Here is a 13,365-nt window from a genome sequence, read left to right as displayed (position 1 = left end):
TTTGTTTTGTTTTGTTTTGTTTTTTTGTTGGGTGGCATCTCCTCAGATGGGGCCCTGTCGTGCGTTCGTTCCCTCAGGGGCAGGCTGTAGGGAGAGGTGCGGGTGCCCAGCGGTTCTGGTGGCTCTCAGCTGGGGCGATTGACGCCTTTCCTGTTCCTCCTGACCACCCTGTGAGCAGATAACAGAGGTCTGCACACATTTTTGTACATTTCTGTACACACCATTGTTGTATGTGCCCTTTTTATGCTGCCCAAGTGTTTGTGTATTTTTCCTTCCAAGCCAGACAAAGGCATAAAGCTACCTAAGGGCACCGTGTTCCTGGCTTTATTAGCGATTTATGGCGTGGGGAGAGGCGGCGTTAAGGAACCGCACACGTGAAGCCGACATTTGGGGGCCGGCGGTGGCTGAGGGGAGGCCGGGCGGGGCCGGCTGCGGCCGCCAGGGGGAGGCCGCGGGCCCGGCGGGGAGGCCCCGCCCCGGCCCTTGGGAGGCGCCCGGCGGAGGCCGAGGAGCCATGGCCGGGGAGGAGGCCGCGGCCGGGGCCGGGCAGCTCGGGGCCGAGGGGAAGGAGCCCGGCAGCGGCGGCCCCGAGGGGCAGCAGTGCGTCTTCTGCAGGATCGCCCGCCGGGAGGAGCCGGGCACCGCGCTGCTGCCCTGCCAGGTGGGCCGACGGGGGGACGGGGGGGGCTGCCCCTTGGGTCCGTGCCCGCCGAGGGCCCGGCACGGAGCGCTGGGGAGAGCGGGCGTGTGAGGGGAGGGTCTCGCTTGGGCACGGGGGGCTGGGGTTCTCTGTGCTGCCGTGCGGGCAGCCGTGAAACGCGCGTCAAAGGAGCGAGCCCGTCGTTTGTACGCGGTGGCGGCATAGGTAGTCACCGGGCAGCACCTTTCGCTGCCAGGTATTGGGAAATCCTGACCGCAGAAAGTCAACCGAGAGCGCAAAGCGTGCTTGTGAGCCTCCTGGGAGGAAGGCTCCCAAGGTACTTTGATGTAGCTGTGGAAAAAATAAATAAATGTATCCTTCAGATTTCTGCCAGGTGTTTCAAACATAATGCTGAGTATCACAGCGACACCGGGGAAGATCACCGTTGTTGCCCAGTGTCCTCATCCCGATCGGCCTAACCTGTGTGTATGCTTTTTCAGTACGAAGACCTTGTCTGCTTCAGAGACATCAGGCCCGGTGCCCCCCACCACTACCTGGTGGTGCAGGTGGAGCACATGGGGAACTGCAAAACGCTCAAGTCCGAGCACATACCCATCGGTAAGGCTGCTGCGTTTAACTTGGAGGAGCATCATTTTCCACAGTCTTAGGCAGTGTGCTGTCGGGTAAATCACAGCCTTGAGCACTGGCTGTGGCTGTGAAACACCAAAAAAACAGGTGGTGTGAGTGAGTGTGGGTAAGGACATGCCCTTGCTGGCACCTGGTCTGACGCTGGTGCTGTTCCAGAGTAACGCCGCGCCAGTGCACGAAGCCTCTTCTGCGTGCATGGAGAGCAGGTGTCTCTGCGCTTTGTGGGAAAGGCCACTCTGTTTTTTACATTATTAACGTGCTGCTCCGTTGCACTTTCCTAGGTATATATGTGGTTTTAAATTATATGGAGAAAAAATGAGATTTCTGTGAAATATGTATTTTATAATGCGCTACGTCATTTTTCAGGAAAAGGGGTAGGGAAGAAAGAAACGGTGTTACAATAAACTTAAATCACTTTTTAAAAGACAAGATTCTAAAATATTCAAACTTTGTGTTGAGAGGCTTTTTTTTTTTTTAAATGAAAACATTTTATTACAGGTGATGCAAAAAAATCATTATAGTTGCATGCTGCACGTTTTGAATCATTGTATTTGTCTTCTGAATGTAGGCTAGTTTTCTCCAGAAACAGCTTCTGTATGTGTTTGGCTTCAAGGAAATTCTTTAGACTTTTGCCTTTGAAGTTTCTGTATTAGGATTTTTTTTTATTTTTTTTTTCCAGCGATAAAAGTTTTGTCCCAGTAATAAGTAGGACTGAGTGTTTTATATTTAATTCTTGTTTTATCTCTGAAAGTTTTGCTGTGTAGAGACATAACATGGGAATTAGTCTGCATCATTCTAACAAGTCAGTGTTTGGTGGTAGTGGTTTGCTTTTGGTGGTGGTGGTTTCTTTTTTTTTTATAATAAGGATATGGTGATACCATGGCTTTGGCCAAAGCTGTTAGAATAGTTCCACACTTAAAATTGTCGTTAGTTTGGAAATCAGTACAGTAGTGATTTTTCATACCAAACTTTGCACAACACTGTCTTTGACAATCTTTGTTTGCGTATGAGTTGAGTTCTAGTATTTATTCTTTGGGAGAAAAATAAACAAACAAACAAAAATGAGTTTGTGATCTGTGTAATCATTGTTGAAGTTAGTTTTTGTTCGTGAAAAATACCTGCTTCAAATTACTTGACTCAAAGACATATAATGTGTAAAATATTACTTAAACGTTAAATGAAATGTATTTGTATTTCATAGTGAAGAGAATGATGGAAGTTGGAAAATCTGTCCTCCAGAGAAATAATTTTAATGACTTAAATGATATAAGGTATGTAATGGAAGCCTTCTGTGTTTGTTGAATATGTTCTTGACTCTTCAAAATGCTGGTTTTGAGATAGTGTTAATGACTGTAGTATAATTTATTGAAGAAATTGGGGTTGCACTGACTTACCACATGACTTGTCAAATCACATGTGCTGGCACTGAATATCGACTTTTTTCTGATCAATGTCTAGCGCAGACTGCATTCCAACTCCAATTCTCTCTTCCTTGTGGGATAGGGAAGCCACTTTATACCGCTTATCTAAAGGTCTGCTCCTCCATTACGTGCTGAACATATTCTCTAATTTCAGCTTCCAGGAGAGGTAAACTTTGTCCTTTTAATCGGGGCACTGCAGCACTGTGTTTCAATCATAACCTGCGTTCACTTAATTTCAGTGCTGCTACCTTTACTATAAGCCATTGTGTTTGGTTGCCAAACTGAAGTGAAATGTAACATAGTTTAAATAGTGTGGAGTAGAGGGAGATGGGTCTTCCTGTTTAAAATGGGTAGAAACTACATTAATCTAGTGGCAGTTGACTTTCCAGCTGAAAACTAGATTTGACATATCTAAGGAATATCCTGTTTTCTACTCCTCTTTTTAACACAGTGCATCTTAAATAGAGAGATGTGAAAGAAGAGGTTAATGGTCTTCTGAAAAAAATTATTGAGAGCATAATGAAAGGAAAGGATGTATTTTTTGTTCATGCTTTTATGTAAAAGGAACACATTTTGAGTTAATTTCTTAATTCAGTTGATCTTGTTAAAAACCTTAATATGTTCCACTTTCTGACTTAACATCACCAATGTTTTTAACCTGTTTTCCTTTTCTGAAGAATGGGTTTTCACTGGCCTCCGTTCTGCTCAATATCCCACTTGCATCTGCATGTCCTGGCCCCAGCCAGTCAGCTAGGATTCTTATCCAGACTGATTTACAGAATCAACTCCTACTGGTTTATCACGGTAAGTGTAATGCATGTGAACTTTCCGTCAGGTTTTCAATTGCAAGCTGAAAATGTCATGTCTTTCCAACACTTTAACTGTGTCTAAAAATAACACTTTAACTATGTCCAAAAATTCTTGGAGTAATAGTTGTAGTAATGACAGAAATAACTGATTAACTTTTGCATTCATTTTTTGAGAGAATACAGTAGTAAAATTTAATATTAATGTTTACGATTAATAGGGGAAATAGAGCGACAATAACATTAACAGCAAATCATACAGTAGTTCTGGATTTAATGCATCGCTTAGGGTGATGTGATGTGCTTCTGACTACACTTTGTAAGTATTTATTCTTTTATGTGAAAGGGTTATATTAGAGTGTGAGGGGCTGTGTATCGTACACGCCTTGGTTTATCCAGCGTAGGTGCAAAACATGGCCACCTAATGGCTGCTTTTGTCAGTTCATATGTTTTTCTTATCTTGCCATCCTTAGACTGAAACAAGTGTCTGCTTTACAGAACTAGTCTTTGTACTGATCTCTGTCGGTAGAGATCAGGAATGAGGTGGAACTGGTGCTGACTAAATCACTGCTTGAAAATCTCTCTGGAGGACTAATACGAACTCTCTCAGCTTTGACTCGTCAGGAACCTGTGCTTGCAGCGTAGCTCCAGCATCCTGGTATCATTGGACAACCCCAAAACAAAGTTGCTGAAAAAAAGTCTCTCTTCTAAAGAAGAATATAAAAAGCCTCTTAAAGAGGAAAAACTCGGCTAGGAGGGGGTACCTTGCTGGGGCTCTCAGCTATCTCAAAACAAGCAGATTGCTCTGCTGTGTAGCAGAGCATCACAGAGAGATTTGGGCCTCCAGAAAACTGTAGCTGTGTAGTTATACTGCTTACTGGTTTGGATTAACGCAGAGGGATCCATACCAAATTTGGCTATCCAATATGGATGCAATTCAGAAGGTATTTTGCCCTGTTGTCAGGTTGGAAAATGTTCTTGGTTTTTGTTTGTTTTTTTTTTTTTTAGTTATAAGGACTTGAACGTGATACATATTTAAGAATGTAAAACAAGATTCAGATAACTTCATTTTCAGTCGCTCTGTGCTTATCTAGCTTTATTTGCAAAGGAAAACGTAGTAGCTACTTAACACCTATTAAGTCATTGCCATCTGAAGTAGCTGATTGCATATTTATTGTGTGTATTAAAACATACTGGCTTTTCACCTTTTAACTTGGTTCCTTTGGAGATCTTAGTAGGACCTCAAGCACACGTTCAAATTAAAAGATTAATCCAGTGGAGACTGGTGTTTAAATAAATAAAAAACACCAACAAAAAAAACTGACAGTAATGTAAACTGATTTCAGAAGTGCCCAGGTGAGTCTCCATATCCTTAATTTGGCCTGCTAGAACAACGGTGGCAGACCTCCTTCTACCCCATTCCTTTCTGAGGGTGGGTGCTGTCACACACAGAAAATATCACTGTCCCAGCTGTGTGGTAGATGCGTAAATATGGCCATATGGAGAGAAAAGTATGTGTGAGCACAGTGACCTAACCAAAGAATGAATACTTGCCTGATGACATGAGCAGCATGTGAGTGCTCTCCATCTCTCAGTCGTGTACAACTGGTGTGCGGTTTGTTGGTGGTGAGAGGCCACAAGATGCTGCTCTGGAGTGTCTCCCAGAGAATTCCCTTCCTCAGAGCCTGGTTGTTCTGAGCACGGCTGTCTTCCAAGGTCCTTAAAACATGCTGCTTTCAATACTGTTTCTTTGCTCAAGCATCCTCTGACTGGCAGAGTTTCTTTTTCCTTTTCTGATCACTTAATGGGTGATGCAAATGGGGAAAAGTCTGCTGTTAAAACAATCCTTGTATTTTACTTCTGCTGTTGTATGCTGTATCTGTAGAAGTGAAAAGTATATGCTCTGTTCCTCAGCATCACGCTGTTACTGTTTTTAAAATGTGTTTTGTTTTTCAGTAAACTGAAGGTTCACTGCATAGTTAATACATGGCTTTCTCTCTTTCATAGGCTGAACAACTGATTGAACGACTGCAAACTGAAAACGCTGCCAGTTGAAAGCACTCCTAGCCTTGGGTGACTAGCCAGTTTGTTCCTTGGTTTTGAACTCTGATTTAAGGTTGCGCAGTTTGTTGCCAATTTGTTACCGGGGTAAAAAGGCTTAGTTCCTTACGAGGAAATACAGAATTTATAGCTGTCAACCTAATCCTCGCACTTGGGTACTCCAGAAGTCTGTGTACTTCTCTGCCAATAAGGCAGTGTATTTTAATGCTTATTTTAGGTATGTGTATGCATATATAATGGACACGTGTTATACATAGACACATACACATATGCAAACAACTTCTCCCAGTAAAATGCAGGGTATAGCAGCAGAATGTATCCTAACTACATCCTGTCCTAAGGAAATAAGTTAGTAGTAACAGCATGCACATGGTACCAAAGGTAATATTTGTTGTGGAATCTAGCTTTTGTTTTAAAGATCCATTGTTCTGCAATTGCAAGGAACATCCAAAATATTTCAGTTTCCATCTGTACGTGTATGATACGTTACCTATGCCTAGTTAGTAGTAGGTACCTTGCAGAAAGTACACTACTAACTTCTGGTGCTAAACCACTAATATATTACCTGTCTTACTTGCATGACAGTGACATTGTAAATGTTAAATACAGTATGTGCCCAAGACGTGATAATGCTATAAAACATAGAATATAGTTTAATTGTATGTGTAAGTGATTGTATGTTGGACTGGAAGATTGTTTCCTTCTTATGTGCACAATATTTTTAATTAGTTACTGTATGTTTACCAAAACGTGAAGAGTTCAGAAGAATTGACTTAGTACACTGCTGTTCTGCATCATGGTAGAAAAGACATTTTGAGATTATTCTGATACTGTTCTCACATGAAGTCATTTAGAGATTACTAATGCCTTGGCTAAATTTGATTTCTAAATGAGGTCACGAGAGAAATGGGTCTTTAGTGCAATATGTGGCAGGCTTGCATAACAACAGCCTGATTTGGATTTGGAAGAGCAGGGACTCAGCCCAAAATTGGAACATGCAGGGAGTGCGTTCGGAATTGGTTATGGACCCTGCTGAACGCTTGCCTTCACTGTAGGACTCTAATCAGTAATCTTAGAGCTCTGTTTTTCAATACCATGTTAAGGCAGACTGTTTGGAAAGTTCACACTCCCGAAAACACGGAGTGGATTTTCTTTGTTCCCAGACTTGGTGCTCAACTAATCAAGTGTCCTTGGCTGATGCACCCGGATGCAGCTGAGGTGGTGATGGTCTGTCGCGCCTGCAAGATTCCCCGAGCATAATCTTCTCAGTGTTTTCCACTGATCCAGCACCTCTTGCCTTAGCGGGACAATGCGTTGTAATATTCTTACAGCAGGCTATACATCGTACTTGAGAAGATTCACACCCTTCTAAACAAGTGTTTTCTACCCAGAAGAGGTAACATCAGTCTCTTCTGTAAGAGCTTGTTCCTAATGTCATGTTATTCTTACTACTGGGCTCTCACGTACTTCGCGGTTCTAATTTGTAGTGTTAGCTAGGAGGAGTATGAATTAAAGGCACTGAACTTCGATTAATTCTGTGCAATAGATTAGGAGGCTTGAGTTGTTTCCTAACCATATGAAATATTTGAATGTTAAGATTTTTCAAGAGCTAATACTCTGCGTGTTCTGATTTGTAATTAATCTATGTAACTACATTTAACTGTGATATGTAATATTTAAAGTACCAACATATGAACTGTTGTCAAAAGGGATTAATAAATGGAACAAATGCTCGTCTCGGAGTGATCTAATCGTGCAGCCAAGGAGGTGTGCTGACCACGGTCAGTAGCTGGGTGCTCGCTCCTCACCCTTGCTCCAGCAGGATGGGGCAGAGAATGGGTCAAGATAAACACATTTTAGTACGTGAAGGAAAGAGGAGGAAAAACCAAGACAAGTAATGTAAAGACAATCACTCACCACCTCCCACAAGCAGCCTAGTTGCAATGGCTGCCCCAGCCCCCAGAAGTCCTCCCTGTGGTTCTTACTGCTGAGCACGATGTCAGGCAGGGAATAGCCCTGCAGGTCAGTTTGTGTCAGGTCTGCCTGCTGTGTCCCCGCAGCTGCTTGGTTTTGTGCACTGGCCAGAAGAACGGTGTGTTAACAGTGCTGCTTTAGTCACAGATCCCAGACAGCACCGTATGAGCTACTGTGAAGAAAATTAACGCCATCCCAGCAAGACCCAATGCACCGTCAAATGTATGCAGCAGGAAACATGAAGCTCTGCTTTTACATGTTACACTTGAGGAGGGTCACAGTGATGGCAATTCCTCAAACAAGCTCCAACATGAAGGTGTATAAATGGAGCCCCATTTGTTACCGAGAGGAACGCTCAGTATCCCCGTAGTGTTTTTCAGCACGGACCTGTGGTCCATTTTCCTTCTCTATTGACGAGCGTTGTTCTCAGACTTGGCAGATGTTTTTTAATCAGGTTGAGAAATATTTTCTTAAGAAGTGTGTCCCAGCCCACAGCAGGGGAGCTGGACTTAGATGGTCTGTCTTTACCGTCCCTCCAACCCAAACCATTCTGTGATTCTGCGATTTTCTGAAAGGTCTGTTTTAATGCTTTGGCTGTGTTTCAGGAGCGCTGGCTACCCTCTGGAAAGACAGCAGGCAGGCCCCGTTCGTTGTGTCACCCTCTTCAGCAGCAGCATTGTAACACCATTTTCCAGCTTACCCAGTCGTCTGACTCCAGTGAGCAAAGACAGCTACAAAGCTCTTGGAGAGAGAACTTGGCAGCTTTTACTCTGCAGTGTACAAGACCCAAAGGAAAGTTGTTTACCTGCTGCCCCTGGCTCTGTTGTTCTTTGATCCAGTATTAGCAGTCCTGAGAAAAGCTGCTTTTTGACTACTTGTTTAGGAATGAGAAAGCTTTATTTGTACTTTTTTGCTCAATTGATTTACATAAACTCCCAACCTAATGCGAGCCCAGAGAATAATACTTCTATGCTGAAGTACTAATTGCCCCCTTCAGAAGGGATGAAACATGCACATACAATGCTGTTCAACGTGGAATAAGGAGAAAAAAAAAAAAGGTTTCAAGTGTTTTGACTAAGGACAGCATTTTCAATGTGATTAAACTGGTAACAGCTCCTCAAGGTATGCTGAGGTCTTCTTAAGCATGAGTTGTAATTAAATATATAAAAATGGGAGCAAGTTGGTAAAAATCATACCTGAAATTTGACAAACTTGGAAACAGTAAAAAATCTACACAAAAACTCGCTGTCATTTCAACTGTTGTGCAATATTTATTGAAGTGCTGAAAGTGCTTTCTGTGTTTGACAAGAGAAAATACAGATATTTCCTGCAGAATGAACACTCTCGAACAGGTGCAGAATCCACATGCTTCAACCGGAAGAAAAGAAAGGACTACAGAGGGAGCTGAGAGGCTTGCTACAACAAATGTGAAGTTCTAGGAGAGATTAGAAGAGCTGAAATTTGCTTGGCAGGACAAGAGCACCTTTTAGTAGGTCGGAGTGTACTTAAGTACTACAAATAACTTGCAATACTTGAAACTCACATCCTACATTTTTTGTGACAATAATACTAAATTCTGTTCCATTTACACTAATGGGAGCCTGCTGCATAGAAAAAAGGTTTTAAAAACTTTATTCTGCAGAATCAAATTGAAACTCTACGTTGCAGATGAGGAAACAAAATTTTATAACGTGTAAACTAGTAGCTACATTCAGTCATGTCCATGAGATAGCGTGCATTCCTGTCTGTACAGAGTTCAGGGCTAATTTTTTATTCTTGAGTGTATCAGTGGACATACTGACCAACTGTATTGTCTCTTAGACTTCTTTTGAAATACTGGCTATTGCTGAAAACAGGAAATTAGTTTTGACAACCTGTGTGCTGGCCCAGTTTGGCAGCTTTTTGGTGTTGGTAACCATTGCATGGGCACGTAAAACAGAAATATTTGTCACTCTTGAATGTTCATCTAAACATGGCAGACAGGAAATTTGGCCCTATAAATGGTTAATTAAAAAAAATCCATCCCTCTATAAGTTACGTTTTAAATAACAATCCTTGATGTTCAAACTATGCCAGGGCAAGTTTTCGTAGTCACTTACAAAGTTGGGAGGCCCATTTCATTAGGGCTTACTCCGCTTCTGTCTGACTTGGTCAGAAGTACGCTTAAAGCTTTTGCAGATGTACTCCAGTGACATTTAAACCAGCCAGCAGCAGCAGGAGTGCAGCTGAGGCCGTGTTACTATCTGACACTAACTACATACATGGCAGTGGAAGCCTCTGTTCTCGTTTAACTACCTGCCCCGGTCTTAATTAAGAGTCTGTGAGTCTCCATGAGCTGGACTTGCACCGTAGGGTGCTCAGGTTACTCACTGCCTCAGCTCTGTGTCTTTGGAGAGTACTGTGTTATTTTTCCTGATACCCCATTAGTCAGCTGGCGATACCTGAACTGCCTGGTCCTGCTGCCTACAAGTTATGAACTATTGCTACCGCTGAATCAATTGGATACACAAATTGTTGGAATTAAGCAGACCACATGCCATGGCTGTATTACAAGAAGTCTGATTCATTTTGAAATCAAAATGTATCCCCAGGCTTTACCTAATGGCAGCTGAATCCTTAATGTGTACTCATGTCAAGGAATGCTTTTCCAAAAAGCAAAGCATTTTAAGCGTGTTATAACGACAAGTTATGTGTCTCGTTTTAAAGTGCAAGCTGTAAATAATTTTACAGAGGAGTGGTTTTGAGAGCTATGTGAACACCAACCAGCAGTGTGTGGCGCAGCACATATTCCCCAGCTTCCAACATGGTAAAATTAAGTGGTGATTAAAACTCATCCTTTGTTTTCCCTTCCATGCTGCACCTGCATCTGGCTGTCCCGTTCTCCAAATATACTTATTTCACCACATTCATTTCATCCTTTTCTCTCCTATTTTCATTGTCTTTTCACTAGGAGGTTAATGAAAAGTGCATTTTTGTATGCTCAGTCCGAAGAGTTATTTTGTTACAAATCCCCATTAGATTAAAGTGTCAAACAAAAATCATTATTTTCTTATGCCCTCTGAAAAAAACAAAACAAAAAACTTTTATAAATAGCATAAAGTAATTATCATTTAAATCAAGTTAATAATTTATAATATGCCTCAATTTCCTTTTGAGACGAGAATATTCTTATATTAAAGACTCATCAAGTAATGTAGTTAACAGCACATAAAAGCTTTTATATGCCCTGGTAAAAAAAAAAAAAAAGAATTTTGTGTTCCCAATGTATTGTTTTCTTGGTGGGAACTATCGTAAGCACAGTTATAACAACTATTGTATATAACCAACTCAGCACTGAAAAAGTTCCTCCAGAAGAACCATGAAGAAAATTCTTACCACTCATCTCTCAGTCCCTAGTTTTAACTAGCAGATCATTTTTGCTCCCAGTTTGGAGAACTCACAACCGTGCTCTGAAAGCACAGCTCAGTGAGGCACGTGACTGCACCACTACACTTGTACTTAAGCATTTGGCACTGCAGGATCTCTACTCTCCTGTTGTAAACAGCATTGCTACACTCTGCTGAAAGAAGTAAAAGAGACTTTTTTTTTCTTCTTTTCATATGTGCACAGTGCCTCAGCGTACAGTTCCTGCTGTCTTTCACGTCTTCGTGCTGTAGCACCATGCTCGCTATGAAGGGGTATGGCTAAGTTCACCAAAAAGGCTGCAGAACTTTGTGATGTGGAGTACGACATAGCATCAGAAGAAAGAACAGGTAAAAATGGTGTGAGATACAGAGAGGAAAAGGACAAGACACAGAGATGGTTTGGAGAATAGACTTAAACACCAGGACTAGTGCAGCTCTCCAAAATACATGCAACGTGCAACGTATTTAGGAATCATGAAACATCCTTGCTGTATGTACCGTAGACCATTAAGCAAGTGGTATTTCTGTATACTTGGGAATTTGCTTATGCTTCATGGAAGTCAGCATAACTTCCATCTATTTAGTGTGAAAATAACCTAAACTTTTGCTACATATCAAGCTCCCGTTTGAAGAAGTATATGAATTCCCCAAAGAGTTTTCAATTCCATATTTTGTACACCAAAATCCGCCCATGGTGAGTCTTTTATAACCTGTAAGAATCACTGTTGTATAGCAGCAAGTTAGCAATTTGCTTTCAGCAGCCTAAAGCCCTAAGTCAGCAGGGATGCTCGGAGAGCCACAGTACATCGTAGTGGATGATGACAATGAAAGGACAATCCAATGGCAACGTGATGGATTAGCTGATTATTTGTGATTTCTGTCCAGAACAGCTATTGTTTTTATGAAAGCTTTGTTTTTTTTTATCCTTCTCACCTGTTTTCTCTCCTGCGAGCGTCCCGTTAACTTGCCGAGTTGAAGTTCCACAACAAAAACCTCTTCCAAGGCGGTGTCCAGGCGCTTTTCCACGCGGAAGCGAGCAGCACAGCCCGTCGGACGGCCGGGTCTCATTCCAGCAGCGTGATGACCACGTCGTCGTCTTTTCCTTGCCAGAGCATCTCGCCTTCGAAGCGGACCAGGCCGTGCTTCCTGGCCCTCAGCAGGATGCCCACCACCTTGTTGGAGATGGTCACGTAGGTCTCGAAGAGCTGCCCGAAGGTCACGCTCACGCGCCCGTCGTCCCCGGTGCGCCCCGTGTTCCTGATGACCAGGCACAGCTCCTCCACCTCCCGCCCCACGTGCGAGTGGGCGTCCTTCCCCCGCTGCTCCGTCCGGGAGCCCTCAGGGGGCCTCCCGTAGGCGGGATCCCCTCTGGGAGCCAGCGCAGGCTTGCAGGGCAGCCCGCCCTCGCTGCTGAAGGGGTTCCTCCTCTGGTACTCGCTGCGGCCCTCCGCCCAGCTCTGCCAGCTCCTCCGCAGGTCGCCCACCGCCCCGGCGCTCTCCTCGCCCTGCCCCTCGCACCCACCGCGCTCCATGCCCCAGCGCGGGCCAGGCGCACGGCCCGGCCGCGGCGTGCCCCGCCAGCCCTGCGGGCCTCGGGCACGCGGCTTCTGCCGGGGGCCGGGGGCGAGGCTGCCGAGGACGAGCCGCTGAAGCACCCCGGGGAACGCAGCGCCGGGACGCGGCCCAGCCCCGCGGCCCCTCACCGAGCGGCGCCGCCCCCGCAGCGCCCGCCCCCCCCAGCGGTTCCTCCCACCCGCTGCGGCGCTGAGCCTGGGCTGGCCCTGGGTCCTCCCCGGGCTCTGGGAAACCAGCAGGCGCCCGGCCCAACGCCTGGAGCAATTCTCCCCAGGGGCTGCCCAGCGAAGCGCTCCTTCAGGCGCCCGGCTGCATCAGGATCCTCTTCTCGTCTTCACGCCGACTCCAGTCTGAGTGCTGCGGGATGAGAAGCTCTCCTCAGCAGGAGGCTACGCAGACACCGCAAGACCGCAGCCCGTGCCTGTAAGCAGCAGGTCACGAGCAAAGCCTGACCCGTGCTGAGAACCACAAATCCCCAAATCCGCACGGCACATGCAGGGGGTCCGGGACACGGGGCGGCTGCTGGGCAGGGCTGCTCCCGTGAGAGGCTTACTGAAGGCTGGGTAAGCCGGGCCTTCCAGCTCAGCGTAACGGGGTCAGGGAGCACGGGACTGAGTTTTGATATATCCTAACATCAAGTTTGGATATTAAAATATAATAAAAGGATAACTGGCAACACAAAAATCATTGTTCCTCTCTCCGGGTAGCTGTATCTCTGCCCCTTTCCTGGCAGTCTGTTAGGAACGCTCCGCTTCTACGCCCATGTCACAGCCGCCACCCTGCTTCACACACACACACACACACACACACAAAAAAAAAAAAACAAGCACGCAATT

General features: G+C 44.6%; 1 protein-coding gene across 4 annotated transcripts; it reads left to right on the top strand.

Annotated features, from left to right (window-relative positions):
* The first annotated feature begins 75 nt into the window (after window positions 1–75).
* Window positions 76–13,201, top strand: HINT3 (histidine triad nucleotide binding protein 3). Of its 4 annotated transcripts, none has more exons than XM_080586843.1 (6): window positions 323–661; window positions 1,141–1,258; window positions 2,490–2,559; window positions 3,387–3,513; window positions 5,523–5,588; window positions 8,156–13,201. In XM_080586843.1, the coding sequence occupies exons 1-5, from the start codon at window positions 338–340 to the stop codon at window positions 5,568–5,570; spliced, it is 687 nt and encodes a 228-aa protein (XP_080442969.1). In that variant the 5' UTR covers window positions 323–337; the 3' UTR covers window positions 5,571–5,588; window positions 8,156–13,201. The 4 variants fall into 4 exon arrangements, with proteins under 4 accessions (XP_080442971.1, XP_080442969.1, XP_080442970.1 ...); XM_080586844.1 differs by lacking the exon at window positions 8,156–13,201 and adding an exon at window positions 6,740–7,309; XM_080586845.1 differs by lacking the exons at window positions 5,523–5,588; window positions 8,156–13,201 and adding an exon at window positions 4,014–5,516 and having other exon boundaries at window positions 76–661.
* The last annotated feature ends 164 nt before the right edge of the window (window positions 13,202–13,365 follow it).

The sequence above is a fragment of the Anser brachyrhynchus genome (genome assembly GCF_964034855.1).
Source record: "Anser brachyrhynchus genome assembly, chromosome: 3".
Taxonomy (NCBI): Eukaryota; Metazoa; Chordata; class Aves; order Anseriformes; family Anatidae; genus Anser; species Anser brachyrhynchus.
The sequence above is the reverse complement of the archived record's forward strand: the minus strand, read 5'-3'. Positions and strand labels throughout refer to the sequence as shown.

What these genes read in the sequence shown, in the direction of transcription:
- HINT3 (XM_080586843.1), top strand. Translation starts at nt 338, where the DNA reads ATGGCGTGGGGAGAGGCGGCGTTAAGGAACCGCACACGTGAAGCCGAC. An exon ending in AATGACTTAAATGATATAAG is followed by an intron (nt 2,560 to 3,386) that starts GTATGTAATGGA and finishes CCTTTTCTGAAG; the next exon opens with AATGGGTTTTCACTGGCCTC. An exon ending in ACTCCTACTGGTTTATCACG is followed by an intron (nt 3,514 to 5,522) that starts GTAAGTGTAATG and finishes TCTCTTTCATAG; the next exon opens with GCTGAACAACTGATTGAACG.